Source organism: Hemicordylus capensis, chromosome 3, assembly GCF_027244095.1.
Source record: "Hemicordylus capensis ecotype Gifberg chromosome 3, rHemCap1.1.pri, whole genome shotgun sequence".
Lineage (NCBI taxonomy): Eukaryota > Metazoa > Chordata > Lepidosauria > Squamata > Cordylidae > Hemicordylus > Hemicordylus capensis.
The window spans coordinates 66,242,936-66,261,305 of record NC_069659.1 but is presented as its reverse complement, the minus strand read 5'-3'; the positions used below and the strand labels follow the sequence as shown (position 1 = coordinate 66,261,305).

Below are 18,370 nucleotides of genomic sequence, written 5' to 3'. Positions count from 1 at the left end.
TCTGCTTGTTAGCCTATTTTAAATCAATTATCTTGGTAATATAGCAACTTTTGACCCATGACACTGCAAAACTATCAGAAACAGTAAGAGGTAGTGGGAATCCAAGTCAGTTCACAGCTAGGGCACTACTGATCTTCCCTGAAGGTCATAGACCACCCAAAATCTTTTGGGACAAATAAGTCAAGAATATCCAGATCAATTTAGCACAGAACCATATCAACTACGTGTTCTGTGACACTTCACAGTTTAACACAACAGAAGGCAGCAATATTGGCACTCCCAAAATTTGGCACTGATTAAGACTAAAAAGTCAGGACTACAGAATTTGTACCATTAACTTCAGAAAGTCATTGGGTTGTTTAGACTAGCATCATCATTTCATTTTCCATTGTATAAGATGAGAGAAATATATGACTTTCACCAGTGGAAACTATGCAGTCCATTGACTACCGTATCTAAAGGAAGGACCACTTCTAGTTCTACATAATGACCACACAAAATCATTTATAAAAAGACAATTTATTTTCAATGTAAAAAAAGAAATTACACAGCATTGTTATAATTGTCCAACTCCTACCTTCCAAAGCCGTGCTGAACACATTTTAAAAGCTTCTGGAGCTGGGCCTAAAACCCCTCTTTAAAAAAACCAAAAATATTCCTTTCCTTCAAGAAAGTTTCTTTTAAAATGTTACCCGATTCATGTTCCAAGTATCCTGAATTCCCAACTGTAAGCTGGAAGCATAGAAAGAGACAAATCAGGATCGACAGAAGCCCTTAGAATACTTGACTGTTGATTCTATGATTGCAACTCGGACAATATTGCAGAACATCTAACTGAATCCTATGCAACGCTTTCTCCACTGAGATACCAGAGGGTGTTAACACAAACAGAAATGACAAATGCTTTCTGGAGACGCAAGTTCTATGTTTTAAGAACAGCAATAATAATATAAAATTGGCACAATTGGAAGGAGACTGCTGGAGTGTTACTACTTCAAGGACTTCAAGGTATAATTAAGTACAGGGGAGGCATCACCACCTCAAATCAAAGGGGTGCAACTATGTAACCTGTTGGCCAATTAACTGTTTAGAAGGGGAAGCTCTTCCCTCATAGTCTAGGAAGAGTGGGCAAAAATTTGAGGAAAAAGAACTCTGCTGTGAAAGGCAAGGAACCCACGAACCTAAATAACCCTGAGGTTTGTTTTTTCCATGGAGAGACAGCATCAGTGTGCAACAAGTGCTTAAGAAATGAAACTGCATTAGGCAAAATCATTCCATAAATTATTGCATTTATATCAAGTTTCTGTTTCCTCCTCTCAGAATGTGATGGAACAGAAATATACAAGGCATAAAACATGCAAGAAAGGGTGGTTTGTGCTTTAGGTGATTGTTTCCACTCCACAGGTCTTATGATGTGGACAATCCACCAAAATATTAGCTCCTGGTATGAATGATTAAGACACAGGATTTATCTAGATAATGCATGACAGCTGATATAAAATAATACAAGTGCACTGGGACACCATTTTAAATGTCAATTACAAAGCACTTTGTCAATGCTTAACCAAAAGGCAGAATGCTGTTGACAGCTAACCTAAATATTTATTACACTTTCTAGATGACCCCAACTATGGTGACTCTACATTAGACGTTTGCAAGTTTTCAGTAAGTTTCAACATCTCAGGCCAAAATCCTTTCAGGAACCTCAGTTTGGATAGCCCCAAATTAAAGCTTGCAAACCTAATTCTAAACCTAGCTTTAACGCCATTTGAAAACAAAGACATGAACCAGCACCAGAACAAATCAGGATTGGAGTAATTGAAAAGAGGAAGAGGAGGTTCATAACTAAGCAGAGACTGCATAGCTAAATGGGATGGTTCTCTAGATAGTAACTAAAAGACTGGAATCAAACAATTCAGCCCCGCGCCCCCCCGAAAAAAACACTAAAAAAAAAAAAAACCTAGGATGAAGTTCTGGTTCATGTGTTTGATACTAAAATGGATTTAGTAGAAATATAGAATTGAGTTACAAGCTGAATGGAGAATGTGAACAAACATTAGCAATTTTGAATGTTTATCAAAAGGTATGGAGAATGGACAGCATAATACGGGAGATTGAATACACTACCCAGTTTATATGATCCACATCATCTTGAATACCTTCATGCATCATGTGCATACCTCTTTTTGCAGGTCAACTGAAATCCTTCCTTCAAACTTCAAGCACAATAGAAAAGAAGGGTTAACTTGCTCTTTACTCTGAGTTGAGTCGTGCATGTACAAATGCATAATATTTTCTGTAAAATGCTTATGTTCTGATTTCTTATTGCTTAGAAATACTTGTTGTGCTGGAAGATACAGCTGCCTTATGTCACAGGGGCAAGCTCCTTGGGATGTGGAAGACAAGAAATAAGTCTCTCTATTGCAGCACCAAAGAACCCCATGATGATAGGTATCGCCAATCCTAGATAATAGGCAAAAGATACACTGCAATATTTGGCATTGTGGCAAGCACAAAAACATCCATAAAACGGGCAGACTCTCCTACCTATTTGCAATCTCCCCACATTACCCTGAGTTACAACTGCAGACCTTGACCCACTGTTCTTAATGTCAATCTACCTAGGTAGCTCTAAAAGCAAGTGTGTATGCAAGTTCCCTAATAGTAAGCTGTGGATCTAGTCCATATTCCATTCAGTGATCTAAAGGGATCTCAGTCATGGTGCACCTTATTCCAACACACTGTCAGATGGAATCAACCAGCTATTCTCATTCCGACAAAGAACTGTTTGTAGGAGAATTTTGCCTCCATTTTAGGCCTTCTGGTCCTTGAGTTAGAAGTTCTTATGCAGATCATAAGGATATTTAGCAGTCTCCATCCAGTTTTTAGATGTGAAAACTCATTACGCAAAACTCACACACACAGTGAGCAGAAGCAGAAAACCTGGTGGCAATTTCTGTTGGGACTATTCGTAACAAGCAGGACACAGAGATTCAAACACCTGTCACCAGAATAACAACAGTGGGTACTATACAAAGCACAGTGGAGTTGAGGCGGTGGGGAAGAAATCACACTGTAAAAAAAGGAGGTTTGTATTGCTGTCCATTTCTGATAATTAACCTGTAGGGCTGCTAAACCAGTATCACAACCCCCCCTATGATTTTTAAAAAATATAACCTTCAGACTATAATCCAGGTTCTGGCTTGGAATAAATTCCAGTCCCACCAATAAAAGAAAGGGTTTGTTTTTGTTTTTTGCCAATAGACATGCCCAGAGCACTGAAACATTTTCTCCCTTTTCTAGAGATGTTTCCTCTGAGTTTCCCCCATTCCATCTCCTTATTAAATAACAAAGAAAAAATGGTTTTTTAAAACCAATCTTTAGAGTGAGTCTTGCCTAAGGTCTGCTGGAAGAACACTGTGGAACAGTTTGCCTGTGAGAAAGAATTATCCCCTTAAGAAGTGCCGTTGGAAGAAGAGCTCAATGCTGAAAAATATGACACATGTGCTCTCAATGTGAAACACTGGGTAGAAAAGGAGAGGCTCTAGGTCCAGGACAAGATCAGACAATTTTGTTGTCAGGGCATTTTGGTGTGGCACACTCAAGTCCGAGAGTGCCCCCAGGCCTTCCAAAATCTCCCCAAAACGTGTGCATGCACCTCACACGCTCACATGTTTAGTCCATTTCCATAGACATCAGTCGGCGTCTCTCTCGCCTTGTTTCTTGAACTTCCTTCTTGCAACACCAACGGGAACTGCAGTAGCCAATCAGACAGGATAAGAGTCCAATGAACGTGGCAAGCCCAATGCCAATTAGCAGTGGGTATTTGAAAGCGTTCAGCACTGAGAGAGAGGGAGGAGGGGAAAAAGACTGTTAGATAATCTACAGATAAAAGCGGGGGGGGGGGGATATTTACTGAATAAAGAAAAGGGAGAATATTTCAAATTCCATTATGTCCAGGTTGGAAAACAAATTATTTTATTTGTTGGTTGAAAACATTCAACAGCAATTTCTATCCTATTATGTAAAAATCTCACCTTCATCAGAAATTTTAAAATGATGATAATCAGCATCTAAAACTGACCATTAGCAAGTTTCCACTTTGCTCTGTTATTTACACCAGTTGCCATGAAAGCAAAGCATCAACCTACTGAATATGAAAGCCAGCAGAACACAGTGGTCTGGAATGAGAATCTGCCTGGAGAACAGAAAGCACACCACTCCAGGCAGCTTATACCAACAGATTGAGCAGTATCTTACTGGAGGCTAATGATGCATCTGAAATGGTATTTCCTGCAAATCTAGAGAAATGCAAATATTTTTTGTTAGAAAACACACACTATAAGAATTTATACTGCACTCTGTCATGGAAGTGCATTCTAGCAGTTAAAACTGCATTCCATGGGATCATCATCTAGTGTTGTGAAAATGGGAAAAATTCATAATTCACACATAAAGCTGATGCTGGCAGAAGGTGACCAATAAGTATACCAGCAAAATCTGAAGCATCCTTACCATCCATTTTCACAGTCACAAGAACTGGCTTGGATCTTATCTCTGGCTCTTGCTGCCAGACACCTGCAACTGATCGCACCCAGGGGGTTACCAAGCAGTAGTGATTGCCAAAATCTTGGTCCTCACAGCCATGAACCCTAAGCCGGAACTCGAGGGAACTGATTCTCTCCAAACTAACATCACTACTTCCATTTCTTCTGGCAAGGGTCACTATTCCTTTCCGGCTGAATGAAGCTAAGAAAACAGAGTCTTTGTCCATTGTGAAAGAGCGTAGGGCAAACCAGGAGACGTTGAAGGACATATCATCTGAAATGGAAAACAAACAATTGTTAGAGGCAGTGGCCATTTTTGACAAACACACCCATACACGTAGTACTGGCATGGAGGATCTGTATTTTGAAGTCCAGGAAAAGATGTGTGTACACACTGGCAAAAAGAAGGGTCAGAAAAGTAAGTATACAAGAATCCTGGAAACAGATCTCATGTTTGCAGAATCACGCTGATGCCCAAGGGTAACTTTCTGGGCCGAAATCCCTTTAGCCATTCTGAGGCAGAAGCCCCTTTGCCTAATCTCAGTTGATCAAACACACTTGATTGCTTTCCTTCATGCTTTCGTCAGAAGCACATTCACCAATTTGAGCCCTCAGGATTGTCCAGTCCCTAGATAAACACAAGTTTACTCTTTCAATCCACCTGGGCAATTGCCCAGGCAGGAAAAGCTCATCACCTATCTAGTGCCAAGACTGGCACATTAACATATTGCTTACCCCAATTTTATCTCCTGGACTCCCCCTGAGACAGCCCGGAACTCCTGGAATTTCCAAACCACATGGTTCTGACCCTATTTAAGAAGGCTGTATTAGGTGCCTTGCACATACTCTCTCTCGTTCTCCGGTCCCAACCCAGATCCAGGATGCCACGCCCATCCAATTTTCCAGCAGGTATGTCAGGATATGCATCATCCTGTCTTCCCTATGTATCTGGGGATTTTTATTATCTCCCCCCCACCCCCCTTTCCTATCCATGGATGAGTGGTTATGTATGGATGGATAGGATTACACTGCTAGGAACAGGTTAAGATTATTTAGTATCTGCCCCTTTGGATTTTGGTAATTCTGAATTTCTGTGCAATGACAGAAACATGTAATAGATGCTTTACTCTCATAAGGGTGCCTGGCCATAAAAACACACATGCGGGCTAGAGGGCTTTTACTGTAAAGCTCGGTTAAATGTTCCATTCAAACCTCAGGGAAGAGTCCCTCAGTAACATCTCTCTTGGTCCCGGCCTTCCCCTATAGTTGGATGGTCTACCTCATGAGAGTGTAGTCAAATGGAGAACTGAAAACACATAGTGCTTCTGTCTTCTCTGGTGGACTGGCCCTCTCATGAGAAGGCCAATTCCCTGTCTGGCAAGCCAGCATGAGCCCAAGTGTGCTGGGTCTTCCTGGACTGCTTGGCCTGAATCTGCTAGTCTAAGAATACCCTTAGTTACAGCGAACCAAACCCCAGGATCCTTTGCCTGAAGGAGCTGAGGGCACTCTTGAACATGGTGGCCACCTCACTGATCACAGGATATATATATACATATCTCCACCAAGGATGTCAGTTTTAGCCCTTCCTTGAGTGCCAGATAACCAGCCCGGACGAGCTCGGTCCAGCACCCGGAGTATTCCCCCGGGATTCTTAGGCACGTTCTCAGATCTGGCTCCCCCACCTCCATGTAAACTCACACCAGAAAATCTAAACTCCACTGCTAACATCAGAGAGTCCCATGATTAGTTGGTATACATGAATTTACTTTGGTTTATTAGAGGTTAAGGTTTTTTAAAATAGCAGTTAAGTTATTTTATTAGCAAAAAGTGTTAAACTTTAGGAAATCAGTGTTTTGACATGTGAGTTGATTCGCATGTACACCTGTCATGCGGGAATGCCTACTTAACCCTTGTTCTCGATCGCTCTTAATAAAATTTTGATTTTTGCTATTTCTGTAATTGTCTCCAACATACCTGCCAGCTTCAGATCCCGGGGGGTGGGGAATCCCCCTTGTAACACAATACTAGCACAGGAGTTGTCACTGTGATCAGTGAGGTGGCTACCAGGTTCAAAAGTGCCATCAGCTCCTTGTGGAGTCTCTTAGAGAAAGAACGAGGGGGTGCAGCCTCAGGGGCAGCGTCCATCTTTTTAGACCTATACTGCAATGCCGAATGACACAATAGCAGGAGTGGAGACACTATATTGTAGCGGGTCCCCCCCCCCAAAGAGGTGGCTGTCATCAAGAGCGCTATGCATTACTGGTAATGCTAGATGGTATCCACCAGCATGCTCTCCATCACTGCTGCTGAGGCAAGCACCCATAAGGGTCTGAAGAAAGTTTATATTGGAAGTACCAGGAGCAACTTGGAGTTCTTCTTGGTGGCTGCACTGCATCCTTTATATTTTGTTCACCAGAATCTCAGCGGCTGGCCGTGGGCCCTTTAACAGTCCTAGGTCCTCAAGCAGTGTTCTAGATGATCAAACCCCGATGCAGCCCCCCACAATGTCAGGTGGTCAGGGGCGGAGCCACCATTGCACCACCATTGCGCGAACGGGTTCAAAGAACCCGGGCAGCCACCCTGCAGGGGCCGCGTGTTGCGTCCTAGCCACACACCCTATGTCTGACGCCAGATGTGGGAACTATGGTTTAGCTCAAGAATGGGGCCGCACAGCCCCATTTGCCATAAAATAAAATAAAATTGGCCAGTGCCGCACTCAAAGCGCGGCTGGCACATCTCTCCCTGCCTTCAAAAGGCAGGGGGAGATCCTCCCCGGCCATGCTGTGAACATAGCGTTGGCTGATCTTGCTCTGTGGCCCAGTTTGTTAGCTAACCTTCACCCCCTGCATCTAATGTTAGACTCTTGACTTCTGATGGGGGGCAGGACTGGGGCGGTGGGCTGAATCCAGGCCACCGCTGGCCTCCAGACACCACTGCAGGAGGTACAGAGATTCCTTTTGCCCTTCACCATACGTTGCTTCTGCTTGCCCTTCATCACACCAAGGTTACTGAACTACACAGGCTTAATTGCACTCAACAACAACGTATGGCCTCCAATTTGTGCAATCTTCTAAGCAATAGCCTCAATTCTAAGCTTGCCAGGTGCAGAAGAACAGATTAAAGATGATTAGTATAAGCAGCTCTATCTGCAGCATTGTCTTTGGGCAATACTATCCAGTTATTCTATCACAGAAAGATGAGAAAGCAAGACAACTCAAAAGGTTTGCATGAAGTGACCAAAGTACCCTTACTAGTCTTCAGTTATGGTACTATATGACCTTATGGCACCAGGACAGTTGATGTGATAACACCAATTCCCCTTTCCTGTTCTCATTCCCTGGCTTGAACTATACAGGTAGGTCTTTCCCCAACATTTTGATACTATGCATAGTCTGAACCACCATCCTAGTGTTCCCATCTTACATGGCTTGCTGCTACCCCGTTCAGCTCCCATCACTCCTACAGCATCCGCTGCTATGGTTTTTACAGTTTTACTAGCTGGGCCAGGCACAGAGCACCTACGCCTCTAGTTTGTCGCCTGTTGCTGTGGTCCCCCACCCCCTGCTGTCACCATTTTGTCACTCGCCCGTTGCCGTCTTCTCCTTCCCCTGCCCACCCATTTCCATCTTGTTCTTCCCATTGCCACCTCCTTCTTCCCCTGTCCCTGCCTCCTCCTTCTGCCTGTCACCGCCACCATTTTCTCAGCGCTGCCCCCCCCACACACACTGCCCAGCCACTGCTGCCATTATTTCCCTCCCACTCGTCCCATGGCTAGCCTATCCGGCAGCTCTCTGAACTCTTGCAAGAGCTGCCACACATGGGATTAGCCACGGGTGTGCCTTAGAGAATTAAATATATAGAAGATATTGTGATTATTTGTCTTATTCATTTTTAACTGATCGTTATCTACCCTGGAAGGACTTAATGGGTGTCCTAAAGGGTGCGATGTAATGTTTAAAAAAACAATAAAACCTCATGACCTGTATTTACACATTTACACACACTCCCTAACCCCCCAAATAATCCCCCCCATCAAAAAATCAACAGGCAAGTGGACAAAGGTGATCCAGTTGACATAGTATACGTGGACTTTCAAAAATCTCTTGACAAAGTTCCCCACCAAAAGCGCTTGCGTAAACTTAGTCATGGGATAAAGGGACAGCTTCATATGTGGATTGGTAACTGGTTGAAGGACAGGAAACAGAGGGTGGGAATAAATGGACAGTTTTCACAATGGAGGGAAGTAAGAAGTGAGGTTCCCCCAAGGATCTGTACTCTTTAACTTGTTCATAAATGATCTAGAAATTGGGATAAGCAGTGAAGTGGCCAAATTAGCAAATGACACTAAACTCTTTAGGGTAGCGAAATCCAAAACATACTGCGAGGGGCTCCAAAAAGATAGCAGGAGAGGGGGCAAGCCCTTACCCCCCACCTGTGGTCTTCTTGGAAGCATCTGGTGGGCCACCACTGAGGAAAGGGTCTTAACTATAGTTGTCTCATTTATGTGGGTGATAGAGTTCTTAGAAGTGAACTGAATCAAAACCAAGATTTCAATGCCTTCCTCTGGGCTCAGCCGAAAGTGTCAGATGAGCACAGTGCAGCATTTGTATGCCAAATGTACCCAGAATTTGTGCTGGGAAAGGTGGTACTCCTAGAAAGGTTCAAAAGTCTGTTCTTCAATATATTCAAGATAAAATGCATTTATGTTTGCAATTTAAAGAGCATTTGTTGATATTAGTTTTTAACATCTTATAACAAAAGGGGAAAAAGTGCTCCTGGGGAATAATCCTGTGTGGTCCGATACATGATATGTACATATGACACCAGTGTTCCCTCTAAGGCATGCACACGTGTGCGTGCTCACAAGTTTTTGATGTCCACTCAGTTGATTTTAGATCCTGCACAGGTTGAATCAGGAAGGGCCCACTTTGAATGCACGTGTGTGCACACTGCCTTGATACTGCTGCCCAGAGCAAAATTCATATTGCACACAGATGGAAAATATTAGAGAGAACACTTTATGACACCCATGCAAATTACACAACATTTGTTATCGACTTCTGCATAAAAAGAGTCAGCGCCAATTCCCTAAAATGGAGATATCCCAAGTATGAGCCTCCTTACAGGCACCAATGCAAAACCAACTTTCTGTGATGCTGCAAGGCTCACTCTCCAGTATGCCTCACACCCAGTTCAGACCACCTTTTACCTACATCTGTACTTCAGTTATGTGCCATTAGCAACCAATTTTACTAAAGGGATAATCTCTCAAGTGTCTTTGCATTGACTTCCACCTATAACACTGGTTGACAGGTAGTCAGAGTCCATCAGTATATCCCGCGTTCTTCTATGCAATGTGCAAGATTATGCTGAATCCATTAGCAGCTCTGCACTTTTAACCTCATTAGACTAGTAGCTGAGGATGCAGTTTAATCATTTCAACCATCTTCCAGTAAATGTCCTAGTGCACCCCATACCAAACTGTAAAGCAAGCGTGAGAGCTGTTACACATGAGGAACAGCAGATTTAACACAACTATGCCTAAAGCATCTGCTGGGCTCCAGCTGAGAGCCAAAAGGTCATCATCCCAATTTGTGAATAGACTGGATGTGTCCATGATGGGAGAGGGGCTTTAACAACAATTGCCTCATCTGTGCAGATCACAGCCTTATTAGGTTCCCAGTCAGACTAGAGTGATGTTTTTCAAAATTTGGATAGTGACCTAGACCAGAGGTGCTTCTACATGTGCAGAAATGTGCCCAAGAAACCTCAAATGAAAGTATAGACAGCTTAGTAGAGTTTTCTAGGTAGAAGGAAGCTTCAGCATAAAATTGCAGATCTTCTGGCATTCCTAGAAGTCCAAACTAAAAAGTCCCCAAAATTACAAAACCAATGTTTCATTTAAAAATAAAAATAGATGTGCCAGGCTTATTTGACTGCACAACTATGTTTTTGTTCACATGATTTGTATTTTTTTTTAAGCTCCATGCTACAGATTTCAGATCAGAGCATTACCCATAGTATCACAATTATAAGAGGCAGGAAGATATAGACTGGGAGCCATGAGGAGAGACTGGGATCAGTGCTACTCAAAGAAGTTAGCCCCACCACCACACCTGAAATCCAACCCCACCCCACCCCAAGAGCACACTATCATATTTTTAAAGTCTTTACAGCACAAATTGCCAGGCTTAGATGTTCTTTGTAACCATGAGATATTGTAATTTATCCTAAAGCCATTTATTGATTGCCCTTGTCACAGTTGTCATCCTGCCTTCTGTTGTTGTACAGCAAAAAGATACTATAGGCAAGCATTCTTCCCAAGCTGTGCGCCCTAATGGAATCATTTTTATAGGATAGCTTGCATCATCTGCATAGTCCCCTGCATCTGCTATTGCTGAAGGGAAGCCAATTAAGCTACACATGCAAGTTTGTTTTTAACTCTTGTGGACAGCCATCAGAGGAACTGTCCAAGACCTATCAATGAAATAACCAACAGATGGGAACTATCCATCTTTACCAGATGGGTGATTAGAATCTGTAACCAAAAGGGATGGAAATGTCCCAGATACCTCACACCCAATCCTTAAAGACATTCTTTACTCACATATCCATCTCATTTCTAGGCTCTGTATTCCTGACTAACTTGATCCAATTACACCAGAACACTCCAGGAGAGTTAATCACATGGCAGAAGGCTACATCTTAACCTGCTACCTTTCTTGTTCAGAGTTGATATTTTCCACTCATCACTCACCACCCCCAAAAGCTGCTTCTAGGTTTTCAGCAGAATTTATTCTTTTTAAATGCTTTCTAGCATTTCTATTTGAAGATTTCTTCCCACCACTTATGACTGTAACATTCAAACTACGAACTCTTGCTGTCAATCTGCATTTCCAATTACCAAAAAAGGATGAACCTGCAGGATAATATTTCCTAATATAGCAGAGTCAGTATATATGCTATGTAGTAAACAATATTCATTCATTCATTCATTCATTCAACTAAGGCTGCAGACCTGAGCACACTTCCCTGGGAGTAAGCCCTGCTAAATACAGTGAGACTTATACTTGAGTAAACATGCCCAGGATTGTCTTGAAAGAACTTGTATGTCGCAGGATGTAGAAAGGGTGTCGACTCGAGGAGATTACATTTGTTTCAACATCTTGAAAGAGTGGACTAAAATGGAAATCAAATGAGGATAAGAATGTAACAGCAGCTCTGCTGGATCGGGCTCAAGGCCCATCTAGTCCAGCTTCCTGTTTCACACAGATGCCTTCCAGAAGCTCACAGGCGGGGGTGAGGGCTTGCCCCCTCTCCTGTTATTGCTCTCCTGCAACTGGTATTTAGCGGCATCTTGCCTCCGAGGCTGGTGGTGGCCTATTTCCAAGCTTATCTGTTTTTCCCATTTTTGATGCCATTAAATTTGGTTAGTAAAGATTAGTAGCAATACAATCAAAGAAGAGAGGCAGCAAACAAAGTCAATTCTCTATCTAGCACAGTTTTAACCATGTGTCAGTTGAGCTAACCAATGACCTGCTGACCAGGACCATCTTATCACTCTCTCTCTCACACACACTTTTTATTCCATATGGGCTCTCCATTTTACTTACTTACATTTGTACACCGCCCCAAACTTCCATTTCTGGGAAGTTTGAGCAAAATTAAAAACCTTAACACAATTTAAAACCACAAGTCTAGTTAAAAAGCTTGGGTGAATAAATCTGTTTTTAGAGATTTTAAAAACGTTTTCAGAGACATGGAGGCTCTTATTTCAGCAGGGAGTACATTGCAGAGCCTCGGGGCGGAAACAGATCAGGCCCATCTCTGTGTAGCTGCTAAACAAGTTGGTGGCACCTGCAGACAAACTTCTCTGGATGATCTCAATGGGCAATGGGGTTCACAGTGAAGAAGATGTTCTCTTAAATACCCTGGGTCCAAGCTGTTTAGGGCTTTACAGGTCATAACCAGCACCTTGTATGCTGCTGAGAAACTTACTGGCAGCCATTGTAGTTCTTTTAATGTAGAAGTAATATGGTCTCTTTGAGATGACCTTTGAGACTTGGCTGCTGCATTCTGTACCAACTGCAGTTTCCAGACTACGTACAAAGGCAGCCCCACACAGAACACATTACGGTAGTCAAGTTACCAGCATATGTACTACAGCACTGTTCTGGAGATCATCCATCAGGCTGGGTCTAGATAGTTTTACACAGTTATAAATGGTAAAAGCCATGTTGGTGTTACTTTCACACAGCAACTATCAGTCTAATACTCTTTTAGGTCTATGTCTCACACACCAGTTGCTCCAAGAAGCCTCTGACATCCTAGCTCCAACCAACCCTATTTTCTTTTGCTTAGAGGAAGCAATTAAGAAAAGCAGCAGCAGCAGCAAAAACCTCTCTCAGAAGATATTTGGTAGAATTTGTATACCAATAGACATGAGCTTATTGGAAGCAGTGACTAAGATGTGGTACAAAATCTGCACTTTGGAGCAGCACATGCTAGTGTGTCATTCTAGATGAAGGAAAGGTGTCATGTGGAACCATAGTAAACAAGTTTAAAATTTCTATATGGAGCAAACTATGGGGATAGAAGGCTTCCTTCCCAGAGGGGAGTTAGAAATGTTCGATATGTAAAGCACATATTTATGCACGTTATGATTTGACATACAGGTCTAAGCCTTTAGCTACTGCCCCTGGTTAACCAGCCTTCCCATTCTCAGCCCTACAAACTGGCACCATGTATTTCCAGATTTGAGCAACTTTTAGCATAGCCAAATCATAACAGACCACTTTGGTTTAACAAAAATTAAATAAAGATATAAAGGATTTTCTTGGATAGGTGGATGCACTATACCAAGCTGCAAACATTTACAATGTTTGTTTTGTTACTTCCAGGATAGTTGCTAGTTGTATTTGCAGCAAATAAGACTCCTTTATTAATAAAGAACAGCCCTGCTGGATCAGGCACAAGACCCATCCAGTCCAGCATCCTGTTTCACACTGTGGCCCACCACATGCCTCTGAGAAGCCCACAGGCAAGAGGTATGTGCATGCCCTCTGTCCTGCTGTTGCGCTCCTGCAACTGGTATTTAGTTAGAGGCATCTTGCCTCTGAGGCTGGAGATGGCCTATAGCCACCAGACTAGTAGCCATTGATAGACCTGTCCTCCATGAACCTGTCTAAGCTCGTTTTAAAGCCACCCAAGCTAGTGGCCATCACCACATCCCATGGCAGAGAGTTCCAAAGCTCTGTGTGAAAAAAGTGCTTCCTTTTGTTGGTCCTAAATTTCCCAGCCTTCAGTTTCATGAGATGACCCCTGATTCTAGTGTTGTGAGAGAAGGAGAGAAATTTCTCTGTCCACTCCATGCATAATTTTATATACCTCTATCACGTCTCCCTGTAGTCCTCTTTTCAAATTCAAATGCACTATATTCAAATTCAAATGCACTATAACTCTCATAGCCCTCAAAATACAGAGCTATGGAAAAGGTTGCCTGAGAACATACCTTTTATGCCAAATTGAGTAGACTTCATATGGAAAACCTCAGAATTCAGAATAAACTAAAATTTTATATGCAAAATATTATAGCCCAGCCCCCAAGTAATAGCCTTCTATATATGAGCAAACAAGCAAGCATCAGGACCACAAGTCTAGCTCTTGCTGAAAAGGAATGGCAAAAAAGTGGATTTTCCCAGAGGCTGCAACCGAGGCTCCGTTCAGGTGTGAGCAAATCAACTGCCCCATCTGTAAACTCGTTATATCCCAAGGGAGCTGCCAAAAGTTGGTAATCACACCAGCAAGAGAGAGAACATCCTAAGAAGGGTGGGGAGATAAAATACTAGTTTAGGGACCACTTTTCTTTGATGGGTTTAAAGTAGGGCTGCAAAATTTCCACCCTCCTGAAGATGTTGGCCTACAATTCCCATAATTCCCAACCTATTGGCCACTGTGGCCGGAGAGTAATGGATCTGTAGTCCAAAAACAGCTGGAGAACAGAAGTTGTGCAGCCTTGGCTTAAAGGAAGTAGAGATGTGCAGCACGTTCCGCAGTCAGAATGTTCTGCCTTGAAATGGGCCATTCCAAGCCTTTCAAGTTTGAAACAGAAGCTTTAAAAGGGGGGGCTGTTCCCAGCTTGGAACTTTCCAAGCGCCATTTTGGGCCAGAACATTCGAGTGGATTGGAGTCATTCTACTGGAACAATCAGCTTGACTGATTGAGCATTCAGCGTTCAGTTCTAAGCTCAGAATGGAGCTCAAAATGGAACACAAAATAAGTTTCATGCACACTCCTAAAAGGAAGTAGTCACTTATAGCAGCTGTCCTACCTGGTTCACTTCTACGACCCTTACTCCAGAAGGCTGAGGCAAAGTTTCAAGAATAGCCACATTTGTTCTATAGTTCTACAATGCAACTAATACACATCCCAGAGACTTAGGATCAGGAAACACACCCTAAGTGATTTTTACAAGGCTTATATAATTGCCCATCAAATTGTAGACTTGTTCTACTTTACTTCTAGCACTAGCAGCCAAATGGAAGACTCAACAATACCCTTCATTGGATATTGGCAAAGACATAGCATAGTGTCCACAAATTAAATTCTGACCTAGGACCAACACTTGTAAGGGATGAATAAATGGATCTTAACTTTTAGGAAATAAGCCGACAGACAAAAGGGCATTTGGCTTCTCTCAGCACTGCAGAGTTTTTGAAATATTTGCTGTAAGCACTTTGAACACTCAACACAAATATTAAGGATTAAGTGGGAATGAATGCTTTGCCCTAGATGTGTCCTCAACATACTGCATAAAAAAGCACAAACACCCATCAGAATTACATTTGTATAGGTGAGCTGCGCAGCTTAACTGAAAATAGCTAAGCCCAGATTTGTGTGCTGAACACCCACAACAACCAGACTTCCAACTCAAACATCCCCTGAAATGTACTGGATGTATATTCACATACACTGATGATTAACCCCACAGAGAAACAAAACAGATTTTGGAGTATGAAAGGTACACTTTTATGTCTGGCCTCAACTCCCCTCAGACAACCCCAAGTTTATAGGATTTATTGGTTTTGTTTTGTTTTTGAAAATAATTTTTAAAAATAATTTTTTCCTTTCATTGCATAGGAGTCTCTCCCCATTCATTTAAGTAGAACAATGAAAGTGACCCTAATTGCTGTGAACTCTGAACTCAAGAGTTTACAGCAATTAAGGTCACACACAGTTCTACTTATGAATGGGGAGATACTCCTATGCATTGCAATGAAAGGAAAAAAATCTTTTTAAAATTCTGTTTTAAAAAGCCCAATAAATCCTATGAACTTGGGGCTGCCTCGGAGGAGGTGAGGCCAGACCTGCTGTGCCCCCAGACCCACGTTGGGGTGCCCTGGCAACCCCCCAAGATGGGGAATGGGACATCCTCAAATCTCCATTATTCCCTATGGGAGAAATGCAAAAATTGAAAAAATATTCAGAAAATCATTAATAATCACAGGAGTCTCCAATTGATTTGGCGTTTGGTGGGTGGTCGGCACCCCTGGGTGCCGACCACCCTCCCTAGTTTTGTGTGCCTAGGTACTCCACATAGGGAATAATGGGCTGGTTTGTGTCCCCATGATCCCCTATTTAGAACCTTTTAGAGCCAGTTCAAATTCGAACCTGTTTGAGCCAGTTTAAAGGTTCTAGAGGCTATTTTAAGTCCTATCCTCCATTTTGTGTCACTTGTTTTGCTTGATTTTCCTTTGCTGAGCTGATGCTTTCCTGATTGGCCAGATGAGTCTTACTCTCTGGTACGCTCTGGAGTGGTGCCATTCCTTGAGAACTGGCACCCTATTGGCCAGGTGGGAGGGCAAAGGTGGGGGCTCCCAAAGGAGAGAGTTTTGAATTCTCTTTAAAGCCATGCCTCTGGCCTAGCAAAATCACTGTGATTGTAGTCTTCCTTGGCTTCCTTCTGGCCTACTACTGCTTGTGGCGAGAGTCTGCCTGGCAGACCTGGCTGTATTTTTGCAAAACGCATGCCTGAAGAGAAGAGCAGAAAAAACGGTTTGTGTGTGTTACTTTAAGTTCTCCTCCTTCACCGTAGTATGTTTTTGCCTTGCCCCTCTTTCCTTGCAGTTTGCGTGATGCCGGGTTGGTTTTACTGCCTTGTGCTGTCGTCTTGATACGTCTCTTGTTGGTTTGTGTGGCTGTTGTGTAGTCTGTGCTGTTTGGTTTCCTTGGCTTTGCAGTTGTGAGGGCACAGCAGCAGCAGGTCAGTTTCTGTGGTGGTTTTTTGGTTCTTAGCTGGGTGTCTTTTTTTGTTGTGTCACTGTATGTTGGTAATGTGGCCTGCTAGGGGCACAAACCTGGGGTGAGTGGTAGGCACACATGGGTGCCCACCACCCACTGAACCCCCAAGCAATGGGAATTTTATGTTTTTGTCTTTTTTAAAAAATTGCACCCCCCATTGCTCTCATAGGGAACAATGAGGATTTGAGGTGGCCCTTCTGGCCCATTTCTCCACTTTAGGGGGTGCCTAGGCACCTCAAAGTGGGTCTGGTGGCACAGCAGGTTGTGCCAGAACTCCTCCCAGGTAGCCCTTCTGAAGAGCTTTTCATAATATTATATACAAACCAGAAAATCCACTCTGAGATAGACTGTTAAGAGAGGCCAGAACTAAAACATGCCTGGAAAAAACCCTGTAAACCCCACTGACTTGGGGCTGCCTGGGGGGAGTTCTGGCACAACCTGCTGTGCCCCAGAAACCCCTCAAAGGGGGGAATGGGGCATCCTCAAATCCCCATTATTCCCTATGGGAGAAATGCATAAACTGAAAATATCTTCAAAAATTCACAGGAGTATCCAATTGCTTTGGAGTTTGGTGGGTGGTAGGCACCCTTTGGTGCCTACCACGCACCCCAGTTTTGTGCCCCTAGGTGCTTTACATAGGGAATAATGGGCCGATTTGAGTTCCCATTATACCCTATGTAGAACCTTTTAGAACTGGTTCAAATTTGAATCAAACTGGGTTGGTGGGGGAGAGGTTGAGCAAAACCAAAATCACACCTAACGACTCTGGTTTGAAGCTGGTTCGAATTTGAAGCAAACAGACAAAGCCAGTTTTGTGCACATCCCTAATAGCTGATAGTATTTGGAATTAGATGGACCATCACAGGAAACTGATCCCGCAAAACAGCTAAACATTACTGTAAAAGTCCTGTCACCGCCAGGAGACATCTCCAGCTGTGCACAGTAAAAACGATTATCCAACAGCTTCACTCTGGTTTGACAGCTGGGCAAACAGAGACTCTAGCTCAGTTTGTTGAGAAAGGGCATGCATAACAGGCGGTAACCAAGTGTAGAATCATGGCAGCTTTTCCTAGAAGCTAGGTCCTATAGGAGCCCATTTGCTGACTCATCTTGGATCTAGAAATCCACTAATAATATTTGTGCTTTCATAGAAAGACCAGGCCTGCAGCCCCTTGGCATGAGTCACAGCATCAACCATTGCTGGAACTTGCACAAACAGCTCCTAAGAGTTTAGATTTTCATTATGTAATCCATACAGCTAACGAGGAAGTTGATATGATGACAAATACTTATATACCACTTTTCAACAAAAGCTCCCAAAGCAGTTTACATAGATAGATAGGTAGAAAATAAAATGGCTCCCCAAAGGGCTCACAATATAAAAAAGAAGCTTATTACAGTCACCAGCAGCAGCCACTGGAGGGATGCTGTGCCGGGGATGGACAGGGCCAGTTGCTCTCCCCCTGCTAAATAAAGAGAGTCACCACTTTTAAAAGGTACCTCTTTGCTCAGTTAGCAGGGGA

The 18,370-nt window shown here is 43.0% G+C and overlaps 1 protein-coding gene across 5 annotated transcripts in view; it reads right to left on the bottom strand.

Annotated features, from left to right (window-relative positions):
* Positions 1–503: 503 nt before the first annotated feature.
* The window catches only part of PTGFRN (prostaglandin F2 receptor inhibitor), a 141,564-nt gene continuing 123,697 nt past the window's right edge, over positions 504–18,370 (bottom strand). For 4 of the 5 annotated variants that reach the window (XM_053312436.1, XM_053312431.1, XM_053312435.1 and 1 more), the window contains 2 exons: positions 4,516–4,821; positions 504–3,842 (listed from right to left, as the gene is read on the bottom strand). In XM_053312436.1, coding sequence (XP_053168411.1) covers positions 3,676–3,842; positions 4,516–4,821 — 473 coding nt within the window. In that variant the 3' untranslated portion in view covers positions 504–3,675. The remainder of the gene's footprint in view (positions 3,843–4,515; positions 4,822–18,370) is intronic. The other variant, XM_053312432.1, reaches the window with a different exon arrangement.